At 54.3% G+C, this 26,180-nt stretch overlaps 6 protein-coding genes across 6 annotated transcripts; 3 read left to right on the top strand and 3 right to left on the bottom strand.

Moving 5' to 3' along the window:
• Positions 1-96: 96 nt before the first annotated feature.
• On the bottom strand, positions 97-1,918 carry LRP88_06753 (S-adenosyl-L-methionine-dependent methyltransferase; the record flags this gene model as incomplete). Its single annotated transcript, XM_083243291.1, has 4 exons — positions 97-312; positions 369-1,120; positions 1,171-1,657; positions 1,808-1,918. 4 exons carry the CDS (start codon positions 1,916-1,918, stop codon positions 97-99), a joined length of 1,566 nt encoding a protein of 521 aa, XP_083100515.1.
• A 2,127-nt stretch (positions 1,919-4,045) lies between these two features.
• Positions 4,046-4,686, top strand: LRP88_06752 (uncharacterized protein; the record flags this gene model as incomplete). Its single annotated transcript, XM_083243290.1, has 3 exons — positions 4,046-4,192; positions 4,267-4,433; positions 4,494-4,686. 3 exons carry the CDS (start codon positions 4,046-4,048, stop codon positions 4,684-4,686), a joined length of 507 nt encoding a protein of 168 aa, XP_083100514.1.
• Positions 4,687-13,332: 8,646 nt separating this feature from the next.
• On the bottom strand, positions 13,333-13,947 carry LRP88_06751 (uncharacterized protein; the record flags this gene model as incomplete). The annotated part of the gene is made up of 1 exon (XM_083243289.1): positions 13,333-13,947. One exon carries the CDS (start codon positions 13,945-13,947, stop codon positions 13,333-13,335), a length of 615 nt encoding a protein of 204 aa, XP_083100513.1.
• A 2,816-nt stretch (positions 13,948-16,763) lies between these two features.
• On the top strand, positions 16,764-17,944 carry LRP88_06750 (uncharacterized protein; the record flags this gene model as incomplete). The annotated part of the gene is made up of 2 exons (XM_083243288.1): positions 16,764-17,012; positions 17,075-17,944. The coding sequence occupies 2 exons, from the start codon at positions 16,764-16,766 to the stop codon at positions 17,942-17,944; spliced, it is 1,119 nt and encodes a 372-aa protein (XP_083100512.1).
• Positions 17,945-18,145: 201 nt separating this feature from the next.
• On the bottom strand, positions 18,146-22,427 carry LRP88_06749 (AAA family ATPase peroxin 6; the record flags this gene model as incomplete). Its single annotated transcript, XM_083243287.1, has 3 exons — positions 18,146-18,740; positions 18,793-22,177; positions 22,256-22,427. 3 exons carry the CDS (start codon positions 22,425-22,427, stop codon positions 18,146-18,148), a joined length of 4,152 nt encoding a protein of 1,383 aa, XP_083100511.1.
• Positions 22,428-23,806: 1,379 nt separating this feature from the next.
• LRP88_06748 (Alpha/Beta hydrolase protein) lies at positions 23,807-26,142 on the top strand (the record flags this gene model as incomplete). Its single annotated transcript, XM_083243286.1, has 2 exons — positions 23,807-23,825; positions 24,008-26,142. The coding sequence occupies 2 exons, from the start codon at positions 23,807-23,809 to the stop codon at positions 26,140-26,142; spliced, it is 2,154 nt and encodes a 717-aa protein (XP_083100510.1).
• Positions 26,143-26,180: the final 38 nt, after the last annotated feature.

Genomic DNA, 26,180 nt, shown 5'->3' with positions numbered 1-26,180 from the left:
ATTCGATCCCTGGTTCTCATCAGGCATCCCAGTTGGACGCCTTGCTGCATTCTCAGCAGCTCGCGAGGGGCTCGCGTCAATCTCTCAGCTGCACCTTTACAGGTACTCAGCAGGAGTCTTGACGTTGTTCTTGGCGGCCCAGGCCTCAATGTCGGCCCGGCTGTTGTTGAGAGCATCCGACAGGGCGAACTGAGTGGGAACACCCTCAATTCGGTGTGTCGAGTTGATGTTCTTGACCAGAGTGATCTGGAAGCAAGTAGCACTGCCCTGGCGAGAGATGATGGTGGAGTAGGCAAGGAAGTACTCCCAGATCTGTAGGTCAGTTAGCATTTCATCATCTTGCAACAAACACTCAGGAGTCAACTTACGCGGAACCATCGCTTGCCGTACTTGGCCTCAACCTTCTCACGGTTGCTCATCCAGTTGCGGTACCACCTCCAGAGGGTAGCAGAGTAGTGAACACCGATGGTGTCAATGTGCTTGATCTCAAAGCCAGTGCCCTCGAGCTTGTCGACGACCCAGCCCAGAGGGGTGGAAGCATCGGCACCAGGGAAGATGTACTTGTTCATGAACAGACCCCAGGTGAAATCCTCATACTGCCAAGCCTTGCGGAGACCAGCGTACTGGAGGAAGAAGACACCATCGTCGTCAAGCATGTTGTAGACCTGAGTAAGGAAGCCAGAGAAGTGACGGATACCAACGTGCTCGGACATCTCGAGCGAGGTAATCTTCTTGTAGCCACCCTCGGGAACGGGGATATCACGGTAGTCCATGCAGAGAATCTTGCTCTGCTCCTCAGGAATGCCAACCTTGCGCATGGCGCTGTTGCCCCAAGCGGTCTGGTTGCGGCCAAGAGTAACACCGGTGACGCGAGCACCATACTGCTCACTGGCGAAGCGGGCAAGGGTACCCCAGCCGCAGCCGATGTCGAGCATGCTGTCGCCCTCTTCCAGGCCGATCTTCTCGCAGACGACAGTGAGCTTGTTGTCCTGGAGCTCCTCAAGAGTCTCCTCGCGGTTGATGTTGGAAATGATACCAGAGGTGTAGATCATGCGAGGGCCAAGGAACCAACCGTAGAAGTCATCACCACGGTCATAGTGGTCACGGACCTGCTCCTCGTCTATGTCAGGTTAGTCGCCGTTGGTAGCAGTCATGAGCGCAGATACATACCCTGAGAACGAGTGTGCATGATGACCTCAGGGATCATGCCAAAGAGGAAGAACTTGATGAGGCCGATGGTGAAGCGGAAGCTAGCCCAGTCATGGCGGTACTCCATGACCTCGAGGCAGTCACCCTTGAAGTCGACCTCGCCGTCAAAGTACATCTCGTGGAAGGTCTCCATGGGGATCTTGTTGTGGCCGCGGTACTTGAGGCGGTCCGACTCCTTCTTGAAGTCGAGGTAGAACTCGACAGGGCGACCAGGCAGACGAACCTTCTCAGTCTTGCGGGGGCTGATGGACGAGATGACCAGCCACCAGACGGCGAGGAGGGGAAGGTCAACGATGAGAGCGAAGAAGATGGTGGTCTTGAAGCCACCACCGACCTTCCAGCTCATGTACCAAGGCACAATGGTGAGGATGGAGATCAGGACATAGTTGTTGAAGGTGTCGGCGCCAGAGCCGTCGGCGGGAAGAGGAGCATTCTTGATGGCGGGGAACTAAAGACAGGTGTTAGAATTGTGTTGAACAAGGCAATTGGCGTTCATATCAAGAGTATGGGGGTCCAATTGACCCCGAACCAAGCTTGGAGTAGCCTGCCAACTCTCCCAAAAGGACAGCAAACATCATGGAGCGGCGCAAAAACTCACCCTGGTAGTGGGAACACCGCAGTCCTCGAGCTTGTCAAAGTCTGGCTTGGGGTAGGCGGGAGTTTTGACAAACTCAAAGTCTGCGCCTGTAACGTTGGCGGGCTTTGCCATGGTGTCGACAGAACCCAATGGCTTACCAGAACCTCGTAGATGTTGAAAAGAGGAAGAAATGGTAGGAGGGAGAGAGTCCGCTCCTTTTTTGAGGGGACGGGATGGGATGGGATATTTCGTGGGGGAAGGGGAGGGAGCTTTGACCCTGGAGCAATTGGATTGTCACTGCCAATTGAGAGAGGGGCGGTGAAAAGAACAGGGTCCTCGGCAGCTTCTCAGGGCGCCCATTGGTTGGGAAAGGCCACGAACCCCCCCTAGGTTTCCAAGATTAGCGTCGGTAGTGAGTATTAAGGTGTCCTCTCCAACGCCCAATTATAGGGGCATGCTGCTGCAGGCTACTACCACGGGGGTTCAATGGCGGGCAGATCACTGATTGTCTCGTCGAGATAATGAGTTCCAAGCTTCAATTCATGTCAATTGATCATTCATTGTGCTTCTATTCATGCTCCTCTCCACCACACGCATCAATTGCTTGCTTACTTCAACCTCGACCTGCATGTGTGCATCCATCACCACCCACAACCAATCGATCCAGCCTCAATACGCAGGTACAGATTCCACTCCAGCCAGTCATTCTTGCGTTCATCGTCGATCCGAACAAGGCCCCAGCCCCCACCCAGCCTCGGTTTCTTGTTGCTCTCCCCCTTTTGATATGCGCCTCACGATAACCAGACGGGACCCAGCCACGGGACTTTAGGATCAGCCTCATTGTTTTCTTTTATAGGCTAAAACGAGACGAGGAATTGCGGCTGCCTAGCTTTGCGAGCTGCCTGGGCTCCATCTCCGCTCAGCTTATGCGCGACAGAACTGCAGACCCGTTCTTGGCGGCCACCCTTGATGTCGCATTCGAGGATACGTGGCTCTTTCAATCGATTGAACCCCAATGGACCGAATTGAAAGCTAGCAGCGCTCTTCAATGAGCCCCTTTGCAGCATCCATGACAAGCACAACATTACCTCGCAAAAGCGCCTCTCGCCTAAGGTAGCATTGGACCCTTGGGATGTCATCAAGTCCCTGCCGTCCCCTTGTGCAGCAGCCTCTGCAAGATTATCCGCAGGTATTCCGCAACCTGTCCAGACGACACAACACTGGCCAATTTCCAAGCTCCGTTGCCCCGCCTCAACAACTTTCGGTGTCCGAGGCCCCGAATGTGTCCCTGTGGCAGGATTAGGGTCTGGTACCCTGTGAAAGAGACACTTTAGCAAATCCAAGACATGGAGCTCCAGAACAGCCGCCGTCAAGAACATGGGGTAAAGCTTCCGCAAACCAGACCACGTTGAAACTCAAATCTGGAGCCCTTGTTGCAAGTGTGTCGGATATCCCCGATACTGGGTCCCCAACGCTGTGGGGAGGGCCTTTGGATAACGGCGTCCATCTATATCCGTACCTGGCACGGAGTAGCGAGTTTCGAGGCGTCGTAAATGTGGTTTGCTGTCAAATGGCGATCAGTCTTTACCAATCCGTACACAGACTTCTGTGGCTGGATAGATAAGCTTTTGCCAGTTCCCCAATTCATCATCAGGTCCCAAAGATAGCCTCAAAGCACAACCGAGCTGCCGGGGTCACTGAGACACCGCCCAAACTTGGGGGGGTGCCAAGCTTCGACATGGGTGGATGCCCGGCTTACATAACCCTGCCAAGAGCACCCTGACAACCACTCTTACCTACGCCCAAACCGCCGCAGATCCTGTGTCGTCAGGGATGGCACCTGTAACTCGGGGTTCCCTCCTGAAGGCATCGTGAAGCAGTCATGGGCCGTGGTTATGGGTTGGCCTTGAAACTTCTCGAGGCCGAGACGGCCTTGCTGTACCGACCTTGTTTCATCGAGCGCGTTTGAGAATCGTCGCAACCTCGGTTGACGCCGAGAACGGGATATCCCACCGCGCACCAGGCTGCCCAAGAATGCATATAGACCTTCCTCTTGGCACCTTGAACCAACGGATTGTGTTTCTTTTTATCATCGCTCGCAGGTTCGGCCGTATTCTTCGAAACTTTCGTCTTCGTCTTCGTTGGGGTTTCCTCCGAAACCAGTGCTGTTGTTTGAATATTGCTTGCTGGCCAAGCATTCTCCGGAGGTGTCCTTTGAATTACCGTTTTCTCGACCGTTTCTCCATCTCTTTCAACATCATGCATCTGATCAAGTCAATTCTTTTCGCATCTTTGGCAGCCTGTGGCACGGCGATGCCCAGTCGAAGACAGGCCAACGTCTTGCAGGTCCAGGACTACGCGCAGTTCCAGATTTCGGATGGAGTTGCAGGAAACGCACTCCAAGAGGTCGCCGAAAAGTTCCCTGTCCGTTTTTTTGCCAAGGTTCGATGTCGTATTGATTGTGGGCTTACAAACCCCAGGTTGAGCAGTTTCGGGCGAACCTAGCTGGAGTCAGTCAACAGGATTTGGAGATCCTCAAAGCCGCACGGGAGACAGCAGAAGCCGCCGAAACAGACGCGGGCGGTTTCAATGATGCCATCGCTCAGGTCGGAGATGATAGTAATGATGGGAAGGCGCTGCAAACTGGGTGAGTTTGTCGCAAAGGTTGTCTAGGAGCTGACAAGACAAGGGGCTGACAGCGAAACAGAAAGATCAAGAACAAAGTACTGAAGCTGGAACTTCAAGTACTTGCTCTCCAAATTGAGCAGGCTCAAGGTGATGATAACCAGGAGAAAATCGATGAGGAGCAGCAGAAGCTAGATAAGAATGTGGCCACGGACAAGGAGAGCGCGGGCGACCAGAGCCAAAGCGTCAACTTTCAGGGTTCGTCACAGCCATGACGAAGACACCCTCGCTCTCGGAATGCTCTGCCGAAAAGGAGGTCTGGGAAAGGCCGGCTCGCCGATTCCCGGGCCCAGGTGATGTCAAGAGGTTGAAGCTGGCGTTACACAAGCAGGCGATTGCCCCGAACTTGAAGCGCTTGTTTCGGGGCGGGGCATTAGGCTTCAATACCCCCAGACAGCTGTCATCCGATGGTTGATTCTGTCATGGAGGCAATACCCACCAGGAAAGTCGAGAACGGCTTGGCAGTCGGTAACAATCAAAAGCCGCTGCAACTTCAGAATAAACCTTTTCTTGGCAAGCACAGACACGATCCATTGAAACCTTTTCAACAAATGTGCTTGGGCGTCGAATCGATGAGGCTTGATGTCGGCTACAGCTGCGAGTCATTCTCTACCCAGAAACGGTCTAGGGATATCGATGGACCTCGCCACGAGGAACTAAAGACGGCATTGCAACGGTATTAACGGCCAGATTCCACTCATCTTGGAGCCTTTTCAAAATCGTGCTCGTTAGTGCTTGTGCCCGTTCGAGAAAGACATGATGGGCCCCTTTGTGAAGAACCCGGCCGCGGCATGTATGGATATGGAAGGTACCACCCCGGGCAAGTGAGAGCAAATGCCTGCCCCGTAACGGAGAATTTCAAACTCTCAATCTACTCTTTCCTTATTAGGTAGCTACCTGCCGACTGCAGATGGAGTGACACGGCACGTGCACCCTGCTAGCTAACCTCTGCTTTCCTTCCCTTCCGATCTCTGATCCGCAGCCTCATTCAACTCCAGCTGTTGGCCTGTATTCTGCTTCTTCCAGCCAAGGCAGCTCCAATATACAGTCTCTCCTCTTTCAGACTTCTCGGACTTAGCATCTTTGCAACATCGCCAATACCGCAGTCTTATAGATTCCACGCCAAGACTCTTGCTGACTTCCACCCTTTCTTGTTCTCCGCGGGCAACACCTTATCTTGCGATCATTCTCCCTAATGAAATCCACTCGGCCCTCCCTCGGTCCTCATCATTAGCGTGAATCGGTACTTGACACTTTCAAGATCCACAGCTGCCATGCATGGAGCTTCTGTGCCGATGACCTCTCCTTCCTAGGAGAACGGTTCCATACAACAGCCTGAGGCCATCCACTCCGATCCCAAGGAATACCCCACCGATCCCCAAGTACGCGACGAAAATTCGTTTGATCCATACTCTGGCGCCTTAGAGTTATGTCCGAACAGTCTCGACTGTATCTGTCGCCCAGGGTCCCCCCACGTGCGATTCTCTGACAAGGTCCAGACGTTCATAATCGGCGGAAGTGTATGACCAATCGCCTGAAGAAGTAGTCTGTCCGAACTGACAAGCCTATTCCAGGATGGCGTCTCTGACGATCTAGAGCAGCCAAGAGAGAGAGGCATGGGTCCTACCAAGGTACGCTCATCGCAGCAACCTCAGGGTCTTTCTGCAATGACTGACTGGTCATGTTTTAGGGGACAAGGCCACGCACGTCGCTAGCCTTCAGGTTGAAGTGGCTCCGATTCCCGAGCAAGCGGGGACATCAGTGTCTCACAACCCACCTCATGAGTGCCCTTGCCGCCTGCACCATCCTTCTTTTGACCTTCGTCTTATACGTCATTATACGATTCCTGCATGCCAAACCCTCCGGCAATTGAATGTCACAAAGAACCATTGTGGATCTAAATGGACTGGCTGGGAACTGACTACGGTTAGTTCTTGTTCCTCGCTAAGCAAGAAGTAGGTGGTGTGACACGACTGATAATCATTGTATTAACAGTTTACAGCAGGTCGACCTGCCAATGCACCATGCGAAAGCAGGCCCGGTCGACTCCTAGGTTACGAGGCGCCAGAATAGGCATACAGCAGCTTGGTCAACTCATGTCGTTCCCTCAATGCTTTGTGATCTTCAGCACTGTCCTGTGTTTACTCAGCCTTATGAGTATCATCGTGACCTAGACCCAGTCCACATCCGTGGCCTGGTCATGTTCTCTGCCCGTCCACCAACTATTGACTCGGTTATGCCTGTGATTTCTATTTTCGACCACCTGGCATCTAAAGGCTGACGTTATCACATATAGGTACTCCTCGCTCTGTTGACAAGGGCCATTAGTAACCTCAATTACTCGCCACAACACTACATTCACCTCCCTCAAGAACATGCGGGCATACTAAACAGACAGCACTCAGGCCATAGCATGACTAATGTTACTTCGTGGAGACTGATCTAGGTAAAAAGAAGCTGGCTGGATGGGACAGAACAGAATATGCAGCCGCATGGTCGAGACAACTCACACAGCCACCGACTTAGACCGATGCAGCCGAAAAGACGTCAACCTGCCACTCTGGTGCTGTTTCTTGGCTGCCCGTTTCCGATTACGATGTGCGTGTTGGCATATTGCCGAGATTCGGCATCTTGCATGCCCAGCAAGCGTACTGGAGTGCGGTCCCCCGCGGCCGTGATTCTGGGAAGAGCATGACTCGCCACAAAGAGTTTCTATGGCCATATTTTGAATTTATGGCAGGGTTTCCGATGCCAAAGAGGGATTACAAGTACACTCTCGACAGGTCCATGGTGAGATATGCGCTTCGTCACGGGAACACAATCTGCAAGTATCCACGAAGGGTATTCACTCAGGGATTCGTTCCCCCGTGGTCTATGGTCTTCTATAGCACTCGGCACCCACTGTGTCGCATGGCGATCGTGCTGCAGGCCCACAGGTACAAACAGAAACCACTAGGTCATCAACTCTCAGACGCGGGGATCCGATATGTGAGGTTATGCCCGACGTCCTTGCCACCTCACCCCCGCCTGACCACGCATGAAGCATGCAGTGCAGTGGCAGCGAAGACACGGCAGAAACCAAGACATGCAGCCGCTATCTTGCATGACACCCTCACAAGACATGCCTTAATTTCTTCGAAGACGCGAACCCAGAACGCCCGGGCCTCGTTGGATCTTGGAAGAAGGTTGCATCTCACCCCGGTCCGGCGAATGAGATGGCGTTCGCAAGGTTCCTGGCCGATGATGGCCGGCGCTAGGGCAAGCAAGAGTCACCATGACAGGCTTAGCCTCTATCAAGATGAGTTGTTCTGCCGTTGACCGCGGGCTAGACGCAACGACCACTGCAGCAGCCCGCAATCTCATTCGGGAACCGGCATCAGTCAACTTCCGATGCTGCCCAGCAATGCGACTTTACGCGAGCGAGGAGCCGACGGGACGGGGCGGGGACGGGGACGGGGACGGAACGGGTGAACATGGAGCTGATGTCAAGGTGCCTGGGCCGACATGTCCCCGGACCTGCGTTGAACGACACCAAGGTGAGCCAATTTCTAATGCGTTTCGCATGTCATACCAGATGGAAAACTAGTTGTCAACTTGGCAGGTCGACAAAGTGTGGTGTGTATCTCAGCTACACATGGATACAATGATCATAAATGATGCTTCGACATGAGTGGCTTGGAAATGCCTGGCCTGGGCTGGATCCTAGACAACAACAACCCTGCTCTTGGTATGGATATGGACCGCTCCGTTGGTGCCCTGTCCCATGTCCTCACGAGCCGTGGCAGCAGTCCGTCTTTTTCGGATTCTCACGCATGCTACATAGTAGCCGGAAATCTCACCCACGAAATTACCTCGGCCAACCACCTGATGCGGCGTATGGTCTGTCATCAACCAGGCGCTCTTTGCCGGCGGCAAAGACGTCTGCTGGGCTGTCACACGCAGACTCCACCATAATCGAGACGGGCGTGGTAGTCGCCATCGCCATCGCCTTCACCAGGGCCGGGTTCTCAACGCTTTGGGTAGTCCGTCTGGGAGGGTACCAGGGCGTCCAGGTAATCGAAACAGGAAACATGTTGTCACACGCATCTCACTCTCATCACGACACCCGAGAAACTCGTGCTGTGTGTAACACAAACAGACAGGGGTCAGGTGCGTCCAACCGCAGGCCAGGGAGGATCGATCTTGGTGGATCAATGCAGCTTGACGGACGCTATGAAGCTTTGAGATAAGGCCGTCTCCCGATCACTTGGTGTAGTTTCAAGTGGCCGCCCCCGGTCCAGTGATTTGTGGCTCCGCGCGAGAATGAGGCGCTACTTTCAACCTCAACCCGTTTTGGTGGAGGCCGTCGTCGTCGGCCGAGAGGGCCCGCAGCATGAGACGCAGCAAACAGATCATGGATACAGACAGAAGTAGCGGGTCGCGGCAGAAAAAAAATTGCAAACGAGGGACCAGAAATGGGCGAAACTGGCCGGCAAATGTGTCCCCTCATGGACCATCCCCCACACGAGTATCCAATAGCGAGGGCCTAAGAGCAGTCAGATATCAGTTTCCAGAGCCCATGTCACCTTTTCGCCAGCAGTATTGACGCAATGCTGGGATAAAAGAGCCCCGGCTAGGCTCTCTGGACGTGTCAAGTTGCGGGGGAATGATCGAGCGTTGGATGCCGGGACCTTGAGGGCGCTGCAACTCGTGCAAACCAGTCGAAGCGTACAGGGAACTGCGCTGCACTGCGCTGCAGGCTCTGGACGATGCGCCTCTCGTCATCCGTCATGCAATCCCCTCGTCACTCGCCCAAGGTGGCTGTAGGCGGGACATAGGTGCATAGGTACTATGCTCAGGTGTGAGGCGGCTGGAACGAGCAGAGATGGTGTTCCTCCTCGCGCCACCCCCGATGGAACGCAGGCATCCGTTGCTGCGGCACATACTGGGTGCAGTGCAGTGCAGGAGAGGAGAACAGAGGTCCAGTAGTAACCTCGCCGTCGCATCGCCAAGGACAAAGGAGCGGAATCTCCGTCACATTGCATCGCTGCCCTTGCTGCACCGGGGCCTGACATGTCCTGTCGTGCCCTGCTCTGCTGGCCTCCTGCTGTTTGCTACGTAGTGCTCATCCCATTGTTGACATGGTAGCTTGGAGCTGAGGTTGAATCACAGCAGGGCAGGGTGTCTTCCAGAAACAAAGGGACTAAGACACCTGGTAAGACCACCGCCACCCACCACCACCCACCAACCTGGGATGCGCAGGGCGGAGGATTTTCCAGCCAACTACATGGCGTGCCTGGCGACACTGGAATGCTGAGTACCAGTCGCTCGGGGCACAGGCTGCATCGTCTCTCCTGCGGCCGTCTCAGCATGGAGTTGGACTTGCAAGCAAGACGGCATTGGGAAAAGAGAGATGAGGAAACCCGTCCGATGACGATGATGGACAGAGTAGAGAGGGCCAACTGAGGGTCCCCCCTCCCCTCCCCTCCCCTCTCCAAGGCCACAGCATTCCGGGGCCCAGAGACCCCCGTCAGGGCTACGAGCCAATATCCATAAAAGCCGAGAGTCCCGCTAAACGGGCTCTGGGTGTGAGAGCGCGCTGTGCCTCTGCAAGTCGTTCGTTCGTTCGTCAGTCCAGTCCAGTTCAGCCCTACATAATCACAGTCAGCCCCCCCTCCAGTTACCAACCGTTGAAGCAAGTCACATTTGTCAAGAGCCTCTTCCCTGGTCGTCTGAGTATAAGCAGAGAGGGCCCTTGTCGTCATCGTCCTCGTGCTGCACTAAGGGACAATTTGTCGGTTCCTCGACTGGTATATTAGGGGTAGGCTTCCCCCTCTACGGCAGGCCGAAATCTATCACTTGTACCTATATTCGTATCCGACACGAGTCAACAAGACACAACAACTCACTCACACGGGCCATTGAAATCGACACAGTGCTCCATGACAGCGGTGGCAACTCCAATGACCAAGAGCAAATCAAGACAGGCCTACTGGGACATGATGCCACCTTCAACCAACGCAAAGTCGGTACGGGAGCTGCAGGGCCCGGTCAACTCAGCCAACGGCCTCTGCGGACATAGCTCCGTTCACAACTGTTACAACCTTGCTCAGCCCAACAGCACCCTCTGTCAGATGTGCGCGCAAGGGCAGTGCTCTTGAACGGAGATGCCGATATTTAGCGTCTCACGGTCCATGGAGTATCCAGTTCAGTCTCCGGGGCTGGAAGACGACACATCTTGGCCCCCGCACCGGCTCCGGGTCCCAGATCTCAAGAACTCATATCAACAAGAGGCAAGAACGCCAAGGACACAGTAAAAGCGAGCTAAGAAGTTGGACCCGGAGCCACGGGACAGATACGCGGGAGTGGTAGCGGGTGGGACCGTCCCCCAATGAGACAGGGTCTCAGCCAAGGAAACCCAGACAAAACCGTGATGCCCACGTGTCTGGGGGGTCAACTGCCGCCATACCGACAGCTGAGCTGAGGGAGGGTTCGGGGTATGGAATGATGACGCGGGTGGAGGACCAGGGGGGGTCGAGGGAGGATAAGACCACAACAACACTGAAGAGAAGCCAAAGCAAAAAAAAAAAAAAAAAGACGATAGATTTCACAACAACTACAGAGGCGACAATGGGTGGACTGGGAAGGTGGAATGATCAAACGAGGATATCAGTACTCACAAGGACAACCAAGGATGCATGGTATTGGTGTGTAATAGCAATAGGGCAACCAACTAACTACCTTACTACTCTGCATACGTTTGATAATGCCGACTCTAATACCGGAGGATTCAGCCACGGCGTGTACTCCCGTGCTAATCCCACATGAAGACCACGCTATCGGGTCGAGGAGGCGAAACAAGCAGTCGAGCCGGGGCCAGTGAGGCTGGAGCCGCTGGAGGGAGGGCCGTAGTTGGGTCGAATCGACCGGGGAGCCAAGTGACCCGCTCCGGCTGCCGGTTCATCGACAGGCTAGTCGCAGTCCCGGAGGAGAACTAAGACGGAGAATCACGACGCTAACATGGACCTAACCAAGCCTCAGACCCAGGCACATTCCCCCGGGCGCCAGCCTGTCCCGGTGGCTGGGTGGCTGTCTACTGTCTCAGTGACATGTTGATAGCCTCTAGCCTCACGTGCAGTTAGCACGACTCGACATCCAAGCGAGGGAGTCTTGAAGTCCGGAGCCGCGTGTCCATCGGGGTCCAATACGGTCGGTCCAGTGACCGTACATGACGGGGAAGACCGGGGGACGGACGTTTAACGGATGCCGAGAAGAGGAGAAAGTAGAAAAAGCAAAAACACATGAGGGGATCTACAGCAAAACTTACTCGGGAGATATTAAACAAGTTAGGAGACTAGGGAGCGGGAAGACTTGTGTCAGAGCGGCATATCACACCCAATGCAGCTCTGGCACATTCCCGCCCGCCGCCTCATATACCTACCTACATGTGTGTATACCTATATACGTATACATGTCCGAGAATTGAAAAAAGAGGTGGAAAAAGGGAGAGGCAATCATCCCTAATCTTGGCGAGTCCGTCTCCAAGGACTTGGGTCTGAGAGGGGGACCCCTTTTTTAGGTGATGGGTATTCCGAGACATGTGCTGGGGTTCTGACTGGGCCGATCTTGATGGGAGAAAGCTGCTTGAGTCAGTTCAGGTCATATTGATGCAAATCGAGCCATTCATGTCGGTTTGTAATATATGACAATTGCTCTCGGACGGCCGTTGAGAAAAAGCCAGCCTCTGCCGGAGTGGAGAACGGGCGGAGAGCGGAGGCGGAGCCAAACTCCGGCGGTCCCGTTAAGGTGGCTTGTTGTCGGTCCGTGGCACATGCAATGAGTGCCCATAGAATGAGGCTAGTTCGGTAGAGCCTCACCGTTGGTGTTATGTTGACGCTATTATTCTTTCCTCTTTGTTGGCTTCAAGTAATCATCCGCCTTCCCTGTGCGGCTGAGTGAGCAAGCATCAATGCGGGCACCCACACAGAGCCTTTTGCATATGCAGCAAGCCAGAAACGATCATCAGCCGGAGAGGAGGGCAAACTCGTCACCGCAGCTCGTGTGTGCATGATAATAGGTTAGGTGGTTCTACCTCTCTTGTCGAAGGCCACGTGAGAAGGATCGTCCTCACCCACATCCCGGATATTTAATATCCGCCGTGGAGATGATGGCTAAGATGCATGTTTGTGTGTATGTGCGCGCGCGTGTGTGCTTGTCTCAGCATGACATGGATGAGGCGAGACCCAGGTCTATTCGACATGCGAGTATGGTTACACTCATGCGTCTGTATGCGTCTGTATGACATTGACTGTCTTGTCTTGGTTGGATACCACAATAAAAAAAGAGGAACGCGTGCATGGGTGCGTACCACCTCAGCTTACCTTGTCTGGGGCTTGTAAAGCGGAATGTGCGTGTTCCATACAGATCCAAGAGTCAGCTCGTCAGGGTCATTTCATGTTCGAGGCTTATCGCAGAACATCACTGATTTGGGTTCAATTCCACGACTAGAATCACACGTATGTATCTTTGTTTGTATTGTATACTGTTGTCTAAACTCCAAAATGTCCCGAGGTATCCATCCCCAGACCAGGCGACGCGCATGTAGATAGTCACATCTACAAACCGTGCCTTAGAAAACTCCACGCTGGTATCCATGCGCCGGTTCCGATGACCTGCAAGGGATCAAAGGCTGCTACGCAGTAGCCGCCATGTTGTTTGTTGTTGAAAAGAGTTGCCTCCCCAGAATATGTCCGCTCGTATAAAAAAGGGTCTCCAAACGTCCGTCCCCAGAGAAGTTGAAAAAAGGTATTCACAAGAAGTTGAAAGGGGTAGATGCTTGCACACCTACAACTAGATCATCAATCCAAAAATGGACTAGATATCTAGTAGAGGGCAACGAAAGCAGCCACAAGAGCGGCACCGAGGAAGCCAGATGAGGCAACAAGACCGTTGGCAGCGGCAGTGGGAACGGTGACAGGAGCAGACTCAGAAGGAGAGCCACCGCTGGGGACGGTAGGGGGGTTCTCGGGGGACTCGGGCACGTTGGTGCCAGGAACGTTGAGCTTGGTGGTGCGGGTGACGGGAGCAGTAGGGCCAGCCTTGGTGGTGGTGTTGCCAGCAGGGTAGAAGGTCGTCTTCACGCTGGGGACCTTCTTGGTGCTGGTGCTAGAGGTGGAAGTGGAAGTGGTGGTGTTGACAACGGGGATCTCGATCGAGGTGGTGGTAGGGGGAACGTAGACAGAGGTCGAAGTCTCAACCTCGGACGAAGTAGTCTCGGCCTCAGAAGTAGTCTCAACCTGAGCAGTAGAAGTCTCAACCAGAACCTCGGTCGAGGTGGTGGTGCGGTAAGGGCAGTCCGACACGGTAGGGTTGCACTGGGTGAGAGTGAGGACCTTGGTGGTGGTAGAGGTCAGAGTGGTAGTCGAAGGCAGGCCGTAGTCCTGGGCAGCAGAGAGAGAAGCGCCAGCAGCGACGACGGTGAAGATAGTGAAGCGCATTTTGATGTTTTGGTCAAAAGTACAGTGAGTGCTTTGTTGATGTGCCTGAAAAAGACGGTGTTGACTCGAAGCAAAGTCGAAAGCGATTCTTGTTTATTGCGTTGAGCAAAAAGGAGAGAGGCGTGCAAGGCACAAAGATTGTGTATCAAGAACCGTTGGAAATGAAGGTATAGCACAAAGCTGCAGAAGTGTCGTCGAGACAGTACAAGCGCAAGGTGAGGAGGGAAACAGGAGGGAAACAAAACAAGGTGTGGAGGGCGGATATCCAGCCTGACTTGTAGTTTTCGCATCTGGCAGGGCGAGCGAAATCTCTGCTTACAGAGGCTCCGGCCCCCTTCGTCAACCCGCCGAGAATCCTTCTGGTGCGCTGTCACCTCATCGCCCCCGGTTGGTTGGCACTGCTACCGGTCCCTGAAAGTTCGACCTAGCCCCGGCATCCAGGCAATCTTGCTCCCAGAATGGTACCCTGCATCCCCTTCGCAATACCATGATTGGATCCAAGAGAAGACGGCAACCCGGCCGAGGATCGCGGAATGCCTTCGCGGCTGCATCTCTGACTGGCTTGTTCCTGAGCTAGAGCTCTCATCCCGGTCAAACTCTGCTCAGGCCCCGGTCCGCTCCCTGCAAGGGCGCTTCGGCTGCTGGGTAGCCCTGGCATAGGCCTTCGGCTCCTGCCAGCGCACCAATCAGATGTTGCGCTTGTTGACATGGCCACGTTTCGCTGGGGGCTTGATGGGTCTCGGAGCCTTGCCAGCGCAATGGCACTCTTTTTAGCACTCTCTCCTTTTGCGTGGTTTGTGTGTCCTGAGATGGTGGGACCGCGGCTAGCCAATGTTGTCCTGGTGAGTTGAAAAGAAACGACTCATAAGTCGTCGAAAGAGAGGTCAAAGTCTAAACCACGCAGTTCGAGCCGAGGGAGAGAAACTAGAGTCCATGTGAGCCAAGAGAAGATGTGAAAATTTTGCACGGCCAGCTCTTGTGTGACCCTGACCTGGCCCCCCGATGCAGCTAAGACAGTTGATTAAGATGTTCGGTTGCATCGCCGGACATTCAATTTCCTCGACCCATGGCAAGGCCCAGGGGCGTCGTGTCCAGCGTCCCACGATGCTGTTCCCCGGCCAAGGCTCTGAAACGCTTGGCCCGGACGCCTCTGACGACGTAATTATCCCGCCATGCAACGTCAAGGCGATGGCCAGTTGCTAGTAGCAGAAGAGTCTCATCTTGAGATGCCCCTCTCGAGTCGAGTCAAGCACCTGCGCTTGTGGTGAGGGACATGCGACCGTTTGCATGTCTAGGCTAAAGTGTGTGCGCAAGGTTTGGGCGACCAGCCAGAGAGTCCACTGCGGAACGGTGCTGACTGGCAGCCACACCGAGAGCCAAGACAAGAGGCAAATGGCTAGTCAGGGGCCGGCGTGTTGGGAGCGGAGCGGCACAGCCAAGACCAGGCTGCTTAGCGGCATCCTCTCACCGATGCTGTGAGCCGCAATACCGTCTGTACACAGCATGAGGGGAAATGCGAATGGGGAACGATACTCCATAGTAGACTTCTAATCTCGGACGTCCTCAGCCAGGGTCAAGGAGAGATGCGACTATCATCTGCAGTCCCCCGTATCGATAAATAGATTGGGGCGGGGATCGACACGAGATTACTGTGCTCAGCTCTCAAGGGTTTGCTTGCGGCGGCAGAGGGTACAGTATGGTACAGGCCACTTGGCTATCTTTAACTCAATGTCTTGAACTTGGAAGACTGCTGGCCTCTGGCGATGGACTTGGCGCAGGAGAGTTGGTGATTTGCCCACGAAGCGTTTCAGCCCGCGTCACGGGAACGGGATAGATGGGATGTGCTGTGCTGCGTTGTCCATGCGTAAATTGCTGCCATTTTTGGGTGTGTCTCCCAATATAGGTACTGTAGTGAGGAGTCGGTGTGGGTTCAGCTGCGGGCTCTAGGTAGATGACGCTTGCGGTGAAGGGATCTTCCAGGCATGAACGAGGAGATGATCAAGATTGACGATGTGAACAAGACAGGATTCGAAGTGAAAAAATAGAAGAGGAGAAAGAGATGGGTTGGAGACGAGAAAACCTGGAGGATGAGGGAAGGGAGAGAGCTGACGAATGGTGGGGAAGACGCCCCTTCCTTGTGCAGCTTTAGCCAGCTCAATACGAGTCTGTGTCTGCAGAGAAAAGATACCGTACCAACACAGGTATGCAAGGAGAAGACGATAGCATGTTTACCGCCCAAAAATAGGACAACTTGTTAGGTAGTTATTCTGTGAGGCATCTATAAAGGCATGAGGCCCATCACCAACCTCTTTGCAGGTGTGGGCAACGCAACTGGGGGAAGTCAGCCATCTGGGCGAATGTCTATGACGTCCACCGTTGGAGCTGGTACAAGGGATTGCGCGGCTGAAACCGTTCGACCTCCAGATGGCAGGTCGACACAGACAATCAAGAGCCGTTCTTATTCAAAATTGACTCTTTGGAACTCGTCTTCCTGCTATTTCGTCATCGGAAACGGCTGGTACCTGAGATTCGCCTCAGCTCAGGCACTCGGAGTTTGGAGGATGGACCCCTTCTGTGCCCCGCCCCCGCATCATTCCCAGTCACCAGCCTCCAGCCTCATTTGGGGGGCTCAGGAGATGGGACCTCTCCCTCTCGTCTCCTATTCTTCCATGCAGCTACCTAATTACCTTCTGTACCTTAGCTTACGTAGCTCCAAGAACCTTGCTCTTCCATCAACAACTATCAAGACTGACACTTATTGACTGCGACAATACACCTGTCTACCTCACTAATAAACACCCTAATCCATCTCCAGCATGTCGAACCCCTTCTACGACGATCCCGCCCTCTACATCTTCACCTCCCTCACCGCCGGCTCCTCCCACATCGTCACAGCCACCTCGCGCCTCGAGACCATCCTGCGCGCCAACCGCATCCCCTTCAAGGCCGTCGACATCGCCTTTGACGACAAGGCCCGCCAGCTCTGGGGCCGGAGAGCCGGAAAGGATGAGAGCGGCCGCGTGAGGAAGTTTCCCGGCCTGGTTCAGGAGGGCTGGGTCATAGGCGTATGCGCGACTCCAAAGCTTGCTTTTTCCTCTTGATGCGATATGACTGACGATAGCGATAGGATATTGTCGAGATTGAAGAGTGGAACGAGTATGGCGAGCTCAAGGAGCACGTCAAGATCTACTACGACGAGAACACCATCCCCAGCATCCACCAGAAGCTGCCCGACCCTCCGCTAAAGAAACCCATCTACCCGAACCCCGTCCCTACTCAAGCATCTCAATCTCCGGTCGGAAAGGCCGTAGCGGCAGCAGCTGCTGCTAAGGCTGCGGCACCCAAGGCCGCGCCCGCCGAGAAGCCCAAGGCTGCAGATACAAAGAAGGAGGAAAAGACGCTTCCGGTCCGCTCCGTCGCAGATGAGGCTGCGCAGAAGGCCAAGGACCTTCGCCTGAAGGCTCTGCGAGAAAAGGTCCACGGCAAGGACGGCGCCAAGCCCGCCGCGGAGAAGGCGGGAGCAAGCAAGGAAACTCCCAAGACCCCTGCCAAGGCTACCCCCTCCAGCAGCAAGACCGACGGCCTCCAATCCCCCACGTCCGGTTCGTGGACAGAGACCGATGCTGCTAAGAATGCAGTCCAGAGTCCCACGAGCGGTACCTGGAAGGAGACAGGCGCCGGTTCCCTGTCCTCTCTAAAGGGTGCTACAGTTTCCGCGGCGAGCAAGGATGAGATCAAGGCTGTTGAGGCCAAGACAGCGATCAAGGAGGAGCCTGAGCTTGAGAAGAAGGCGGGGAAGAAGGACTCTGATGACGACTCGGACGACGATGACGATAGCGACGAAGAAGAGGACGAGGATGAGGACGATGACGATGAGGACGACGACGACGATGATGATGATGATAGTGATGATGACGATGACGAGAAAGAAGTCAAGAAGCCTGCAGCTGCAGCTGCAGCAGCGGAAAAGGACAAGCCCAAAGACGCCAAGAAGTAATCCACACCAACATTAGAACAAACCCAAAGATAGTTGACATTCTCGCTCAATGCTGGAGCTGATGATGTACACGACTCTTTATTAGAGCCTCAGTTAATATCCCGCCGGGGAGGTATATCCAACAAAGTCTAGTAGTCAAGGCGCAACCCCTTTGCTCGCTCATTATACAAGGGCCTATATAGTCAGAAGATCCTCACTCATCTAATACAACCCATCGTCGTCGCTCGCCGTGCCGTCCTGAAAGCCCATGACAGCCTTTCCCTTGCCCTTAGATCTTCCATTAAGATCATCAACCTCATCCTCCTCGTCAAATTCATCATCACTCGTCAGGGCAATGGCCTTGCCCTTACCTTTGCCTGCGACAGCTTTCCCTTTGCCCTTTGACGACGTCGATGCACCTGACACAACGCGCTGGGGCACCGGGGCGGGCTTGTCATCCTTCTCTTTCTCCCGACCACCCTCAAACATGGCCCGAACGCGCTCATAGTGGGACAGTTCGCCAGCGCTAACACTAGGAACAAGTTCATCGTTGGCAGCCAAGAAGTCCTCCTCTGTAACCATGACAGCAATGTCCTCCGGCGTGGCATAGTGATCGAAGTAGTAAGCGGTCGAAATTGGGTGCTGAGTCGCTGGGTCGGCGTTGATAGCTTTGATATTGGCGTCCACAGCTGTAGCTTGGCGCGTAACGGCCTTGAGCATGGCGTCACTGCAAAGAGCGTAAAAGTCGGCACCAGTATAGGTGAATGGGAGGCGCTCTGCCACAGAAGCGAGAGAAACTGAGGGGTGAAGAGTGAACCTGAAAATACATTAGCATCAAAGTGTGTCAGAAACATGCGTAATTAACTCACTTCCTTGTCAGTGCCTCCAAGATGGTCTGTTGCTTGTCGTTCGTGTCAGAGACGCCCAGGTAGAGCATCTTGTCGAATCGACCAGGTCGCAACAGGGCAGGGTCCAAGAGGTCGGGTCTGTTGGTCGCGCCGATAACAAAGACACCACCACCCGAATCATCACCACCAGACATGCCATCCAGCTCTGCCAAGAGCTGAGACACGATTCGGTCCATAACACCGCCGCTGTCGCCCTGGTTACCTCGCTTCGGAGCTACTGAATCCAACTCGTCAAAGAAGACGACGCAAGGTCGAGCATCTCGGGCACGCTGGAACACGCGTCGCACATTGGCTTCAGACTCTCCGATGTACATGTTGAGCAGCTCGGGTCCCTTGACACTGAAGAAGTTGAGACTGTACTCGGTGGCGATCGCCTTGGCAAGCAGCGTCTTTCCGGTTCCAGGAGGACCATAGAACAGAATACCCGATCGCTTCTTCATGCCCTTCGCGAAGAGCTCGGGGCGCTCCAGCGGCAGTTGAATGGTCTCGGTGACAGCCTCCTTGACATTGTTCAGGCCACCAACATCGTCCCAAGTGACGTTGGGAATCTTGGGTGCGCCAATTGAATCAGAGAAGTTCTTGCGAGCCGCCTCCACAGCAATATCAAAGTCCGACTTGGTCAAGCAGCGTGCAAGAGGGCCACCAGCAACCTGGACGTCTCGCACGGTAACGGTTGTTTCAGGGTTAGTGTTCTTGATCGAGAGCTTCTCGAGGCGAGACTGCTGGGCGATTGAGGCTCGTTCAACAACGTCTACCAGATCACCTGCCACGAGGGCCGCAGTCTTCAAAGCGATCGAGTTGAGATCAATAGAAGGCTCGAGACTGACGCCCTTATCACTGATGATAGACTTGAGGATGGATTCACGCTCCGCCTCATCGGGTGCTGTCATTTCAAGCTCATGCGTGAACAGTCCTCGGACGCCATCGGGCACCTTGTCGACCTCGTTCGTGGTGGCAATGAGCACTCGGGTGTCCTCCAGAATCTCCTTAATGGTGGCCTCAATCCGGTCAGCGGTCAAGGCCTCGATATGCTGGAGAAGCAAACCGCAGCAATCAGAGCCACAGCTCATAGCACGCTCTGCTCTTGTTCTAAGGAAGCCTTCTGTCTTAACATCGCTTCCACTGCCACTTCCCTCGCTCAGGATATCATAGGCGTCAATCGTATACGTATGCAGGCCCATATCAGAGCAAGCGCTGGAAGCGAGAGTTGACTTGCCGATATTGCGGTGAGTAGAAGTCAGCAGGATTGCAACGGGTGGCATCTTGAGATGAATTGCCCTTGCGCTCGTGGCAGCAGCAATCAGCTCCCTCAGCTGACGCCTGAGGGGAGAAACGTATGGCAGCTCGGGCTCCTGAATCGCAGGAGGCGTAGATTCAGATGCTCTCCTGGGTGTCTTCTTGAGACCGAGATAATATTGCCAGGTGCTCTGCTTGATACCAGGTATCCGGCTTGTCTCAAACCCTGAGCCGTGCATGGCTACGGACGAGCTATCGATGCAAGCAACAGATCCCCAGAAGGCATCAGCAGTACCGTCTTCGTCCTCATCTGCCTTTTGAATCTGGATATGTCCAACCTTGAACCAGGCGACACTGTCGAACCTCGAAGGCTGCTTTCCGGCCTCCTGGCCGCCTGCGGTGAGTGCCATCACATCATCCACCTCGGAGCCTCCAGCGCCGGGCATCTCCTGGAGCGTGCGGCCAAGTTCAGCATCGACCGGCACAGCGATGAGATCTCCGCTCCGGACTAGACGGATCTTCTGCGCAAAATATCGCTTCAGGCCACCCAACACGGCGGTCTGGAATGCCCTCTCTGCGGAGATAGGGGTTCGGATATGGTGGATGGTAATGTCCCGAGCATAAGGAGGCCGCGCTGCGCTGGTGAATCTGGGGATGGTGCCCTTGCCTTGGTAAGATGCCTTCTTCAGGGGGGAAAGTCGAAGATAGGAAGCATCGTCAAGATTGGCGAGGAGAATTGGAGAGGCATAGGCCGTAGGGCTAGTGGGTCGCTGGATTTGCGACTCAAAGAAAGACAGTCTTCTTTCTCCGTGCTTTGCACTTGGAATTCTCGTCATAGGTCGCTGAGAATAACCCTCTGGCAGACCATATACTCGAACAGGTCGCCACTTGGCAGGTTCCGAGTCTGCCTGTCCAAAGCTTCCCAGGCCAAAGGCGCCGAATCCATTGGCAGGGGGCTCCTCAGCAGCCTCAATTCTAACCCAGTCGCCAGAAAAGCATCCTATCCTAGTTAAGGACGATACATCGACATAGATTCTGGCTTCCTCGTCATCTTCCAGGGATGGCTTTGGGTGAAGCAGATCTGAAGGAATCTGCTTCATTAGGCCCTGAGCCTTGAATAGCCTGCCTCGTGGTCTATCCGGTCGAGCAGTGGTTGCGGTAAAGTTTGAAAAGACAGAGCCAGGCGTAGCAATGCCGCTAATGCCGCTCACCTTTCTGCCACGCAGAGTGCCCACAGTCATTGGTGTTCCCGGTTGTAGCGTCGAAACTCCACTGGCATTGGTCGTGGGCAGAGTCGGAGCTTGCAGAGAGATCATATCATCCATCGAGTCGTCCGATAATTCGTCCTCTTCAGAGCCCGACAGATCGGTTTCGGTTTCAGTCGCAGACTCCATCCCTTCGGTCGTGGTGCCTGACTTGTCCCGGTCCTCGGCGGCAGAGTAGAATTGGTCGGTGCTAGTATCATATTCATCCTCGCGGGCGCCATTGAGTTGCTGGCTCGCCGATGCGACGCGACGAATCTGCTTGGTGTGAACACGGCCGCGCATGAGAATAATCTTGGTTGACTCGGTCAGGATACCCTGGGCGACTGGTTCGCACAGCATGATCTTGCCCGGGTTCGGCGGCACATGGGTGAGAGGGTGCGGAGGAAGCGGAAGCGGAAACAAATCACCAGAGTGAACTACTTTTAGACTACTCAGAGCAGCTCTGAGAGAAGTCACAAGACGCTCCTCTGGTGACGAGTTGCCAGCGCCCTTGCCCCTGCCGTTGGTAGGATGGTCTCGATAAAATGTGCCCTCCCCATTCTCAAGCCTCTTTGTTAGTTCGCTCTCCAAGCTCACAAAGACGGTCTCGAGCGGTACGGGAGCGACATCGAGGACCAGGATCTCGATTCCACCTCGACTATGGCTCGACAGCTTGGACGGAGCAACCTGTTGCAGGGTGACGGCGAAGCTCTGAAGAGAAGCGGACGAGGGCGAGAATCGGACGGTCGATGGGGAGAGAGTAGAAGACTGTATTATCGGGACAATTGACCACGGACTATCGGCCGGGCTCGCGTTTGGCGCCCATGGAGCGATCGCGATATGATGGATGTTATTCTGGCCAGCGCCTACGCAAATCCGGGGTCAGTAACCTTATAATGCGGTGTATGAGTTGACATTAGCATCTAGGTACTGAGGCGACATACCATCACTAATACTGGGGAAGAGGTCGTGGAAAATGTCCTCGGACACAATGCCGACATCGCTCTTGATATGGTCATCGAGGATGAGCTTGGCGGCGATGGATGGCTTGTCCTGACGACGTCTGCGGTTTCGTCGCTTGGCCGAGGCCACAGCGGATTTAGACGAGCTTGCCATGTTGATATATGGGTTGGGATACGGCGTGGGGTGGTAATGTAGGAGCTGGCGGTCGAGAGATGGAGCTTCAGGCGCAACGCGGGGATGGTTGCATCGCGATCCGGAGCTTCTGGAGGGACGGTGTGGCAAGAGATGGGAGGAGAAAGTGTTAAGCAACACACTCGGGGCACGCAGTCACTTTAGCAAGAGACAATTGAAGCGACAGGTGAGGAGTTTGTGTGCCGAGTTGACGTCGTCACGGCTCCAGATTCCGAGGTGCAAAGCGGTTGCCTTTGCGACTGGAGATTGGAGATTGGGGTGTGGCTTCCGTTTCGGCTGCGGCTCAAAGCGACCGAGAGGAAGGGGGACAGAGAATTTGGCCTCGGCATTGGCGCGCGACACGGGGGAGAAGCGGTACGTACCCCGACCGACCGCGGAGCACGGGCGCGGGCACGGGAAGTACGTACCGGCTCTCCGGGGTAAAAAAAGGGTCAGCTGTTGAGACCCTGGATTGACAGAGAAACAACAGTTTAGAGATCAGATGCTATTATTGCATGTGGTGCACGATGATCGTATTCGTGTAGTCAGTCTAGATGAGGCTGATATGATACTCTTATTCGGCGTCTTTTCATCTATCGTCAGTTTTGTTATCTCCTGGTGAGGTCCGAGGTTCACGATGACGCTCCATTTCCCCACGGAGACTTCAAATCATTTCCCCAAGAACAAGATGAAGCCGCCACCCAGACATCGGCGGCGTCACCGACACACAGACACGTCCAAGATTTTTATCAGGTCCAGGCCTTGGTCGTTGGCAGTGCAAATTAGCTCTTGCAGCCTGATCGGCCGGAACTGAACCAGGCGTGATGATCCCCCAGCCCCTTTTGTCAACTTCACATGCTTCGAGCAGGGATCATCCGTCCTCCACGTCGTCGCAGTCTCCGCCACAAATCCGGCTCCCTGGCAGAGTGCGAGTGACAGACTCGTCGACTGCTAGCCCACCCTCCCTCTGCGGCCCTTTCAGCGGCGCTTCCAAGCCCCCTTGTATCAACGCCCATGACGCAACCATATTTCGCAGCGAGTCAGATGTAAGGGCCCTTACACCGCCGCCAACTTTCTCGCCATTCTCATCTTTGAAACGCTTTGTCTTGTAAACAATCGGACGACAAAAGGGTCCTGAAAATCCACCCAGAACATCTCGGTATCCGTCCTTTATTCTTGTCATCCAATCACGGCTCTACCCCTTCTAAAAGCGGAAGTTGGCCACCGACCTACCCTATTGGTCCGGTTTTGTCATCTTAACGTTCACCATCCCACCCTTTCCCCTCGAACATTAATCTTTTCTTGCTTCTAAAGTTTTCGAACAACTTTATTCCTTCTTGTTACTTCTTTTCCTGCCAGACATGCGGATATATCTGGCTGGTTAGTCCTTCTCTCCACCCTATCTCGACTACTGTTAGTCCCTCATCATTAGGACGGCTATACGTGACCCTTCGTATATCCGGCTGGACTTTGGGCCTTACCACGCCATTGCATACTCTTGCCAAACCCAAAGACTTCAAAAATGACCTTGAAACATGATGGCACAACAAGTGCCGCCCAAGAGCGGACCCCTCGCGTTATCGGCAAGAAGCTGGCCGAAACCGCCGTCCAGTTCAGCCAACAAGCCGAAAAGCTCTCTCACCAACATCCGACTGGACAGGATCCTTCTGTAGCCGTCGAGGCTCAGTTTGTGACCCATCAGGACCCTGTAATTGTCACTTCGGATGGCCAACGGCTTCCTGGTGTACCATTGCAAGAGGCGCATAAACTCAATGTCCTCCGCGAAGAGCTCCAAGGAGAACCCAAGAGCGTCGAGATCAAAGAGGGCGACGAGGTAAAGGAGAAGATCTCCAATGTTGAAAGTACAGACCCGCGACACCGAAAAGTTGTCCAGCTGCCAGAGCAACAGAATGGCGCATCAATGCAGAAGTCGACGACCAATGGTACCTTGCGAAAGGCCATGCCTCCGTCGCACACGAATCCTCTCTTTCCTCCATTGCCTCTTTACGGACCTCCTTCAATGCTTCGGAATATTCAATGTCTATTCTTCCGAATATCGGCCTTCTTCCTCAGCCTGGCATTTCTTGGCGTCATTGTTCTGGGTGCTCTATTTACAAGCATACCTTCGCTCTGGAGGAAGATCTTTTACCGGCTAACGTTCCGCAACCCTGACGCACGTCGGCCATTTTACGAAGAGGAGAAGCGCAGAGCCCGCGTAAGGCATGAAAAAGAGAAGGCTTGGGTGCAAAAGAAGTCAACAAATAGGCTCACTTTGGACCGTGTAGAAACCGCCGAAGCGTTTCCACCAACTGAGGGTGGCCCCGACCCGATCGTGTGCGATGTGGCATACTATGCGCGGAGAGTTGGGCTCGATGTTGAAACGTTCGAGGTTCAGACCGAAGACGGGTTCTTGATCGACCTCTGGCACGTTTACGACCCGAAGGAGTACACCGAGCTGGATGGTAGTACTCGATCTCACCAAGGACCGGAAGTCTTCCAGGGCTCCAGACGGAAGTTCAAGGATCCAAATCAGAAGCCCAAGTTTCCTGTGCTGCTCATGCATGGCTTGTTGCAGAGCTCAGGGGCGTACTGCTGCAATGACGACGAGTCTCTTGCCTTCTGGCTTTGCAAGTCTGGCTACGATGTCTGGTTGGGAAACAATCGATGTGGTTTCAAGCCCAAGCATACACTGCTTGAGTATAGCGACCCGCGGATGTGGTGTTGGAACATTCGACAGATGGGCGTGTTTGATCTCCCTGCGTTGACATCGCGAATCATCACTGAGACGGGTTTCGAAAAGATTGGTCTCATCTGCCACTCTCAGGGGACGACACAAACGTTTGTTGCCTTGGCAAAGGAACAGCGACCTGACCTAGGAGAGAAGTTGACAGTCTTTTGCGCCCTTGCTCCCGCAGCATACGCTGGACCTCTGATCGGCAAGATGTACTTCAAGTTCATGCGAATAATCTCGCCCGGCCTATTCCGACTCATGTTTGGGATTCACGCTTTTATCCCTTTCATGATGCAGATGCATCAACTTCTGGACCCACGCGTGTATGGATGGCTCGGCTACAAGGTCTTTTCCTTCCTCTTTGACTGGACAGATTCCCGCTGGGACCGTGGTCTTCGAAACCGGATGTTCCAGTTCGCGCCTGTATACGTCAGTGCTGAGTCGATGCGATGGTGGCTTGGGCGGGAGTGCTTTGCCAAGCACAAGTGTATCTTGGCTACTAAGGATGCTTTGAAGGCCGAGGAGCACATGGATGGAGCAGCCGACGGAAGACCCGTGACACCGAGAACAAAGTCAGCAATCGAGGCGCATCGGAAACATCCCAAGGGCTCCACAGCATGGTACAACGAGCAAGCACCGCCGATGGCCTTTTGGGTTTGTGGAAACGATAATCTTGTCGACGGCGAGAAACTCCTCCGACGTTTCGAGAAGGGCCGCGAGCCCTTCGTTGATGTGGTTCACAGCAAGACAATCCCTGAGTATGAGCATCTTGACGTGATCTGGGCTATGGATGCAGTGGACCAGGTGTTCAAAGAGGTTCGAGAGGTGCTCTGGAAGACGTGCGATGCCCGCGACATTTGCCGTGTCCCAGAGGGATGCGAGCACGTCGAGCCACGAAAGCCAAAGGTGACCGTTGCTGAGGATGTGGTTGATGAGACCCAATCGAGTAGCAGTGGTGAGAACTAGATGAGATACGAGGACGAACGATACACGCATACATTCAT

This window comes from Fusarium phalaenopsidis (assembly GCF_050370095.1).
Source record: "Fusarium phalaenopsidis strain FUZ10S chromosome Unknown contig_32298, whole genome shotgun sequence".
Lineage (NCBI taxonomy): Eukaryota > Fungi > Ascomycota > Sordariomycetes > Hypocreales > Nectriaceae > Fusarium > Fusarium phalaenopsidis.
This window is presented reverse-complemented; position numbering and strand designations above follow the sequence as displayed.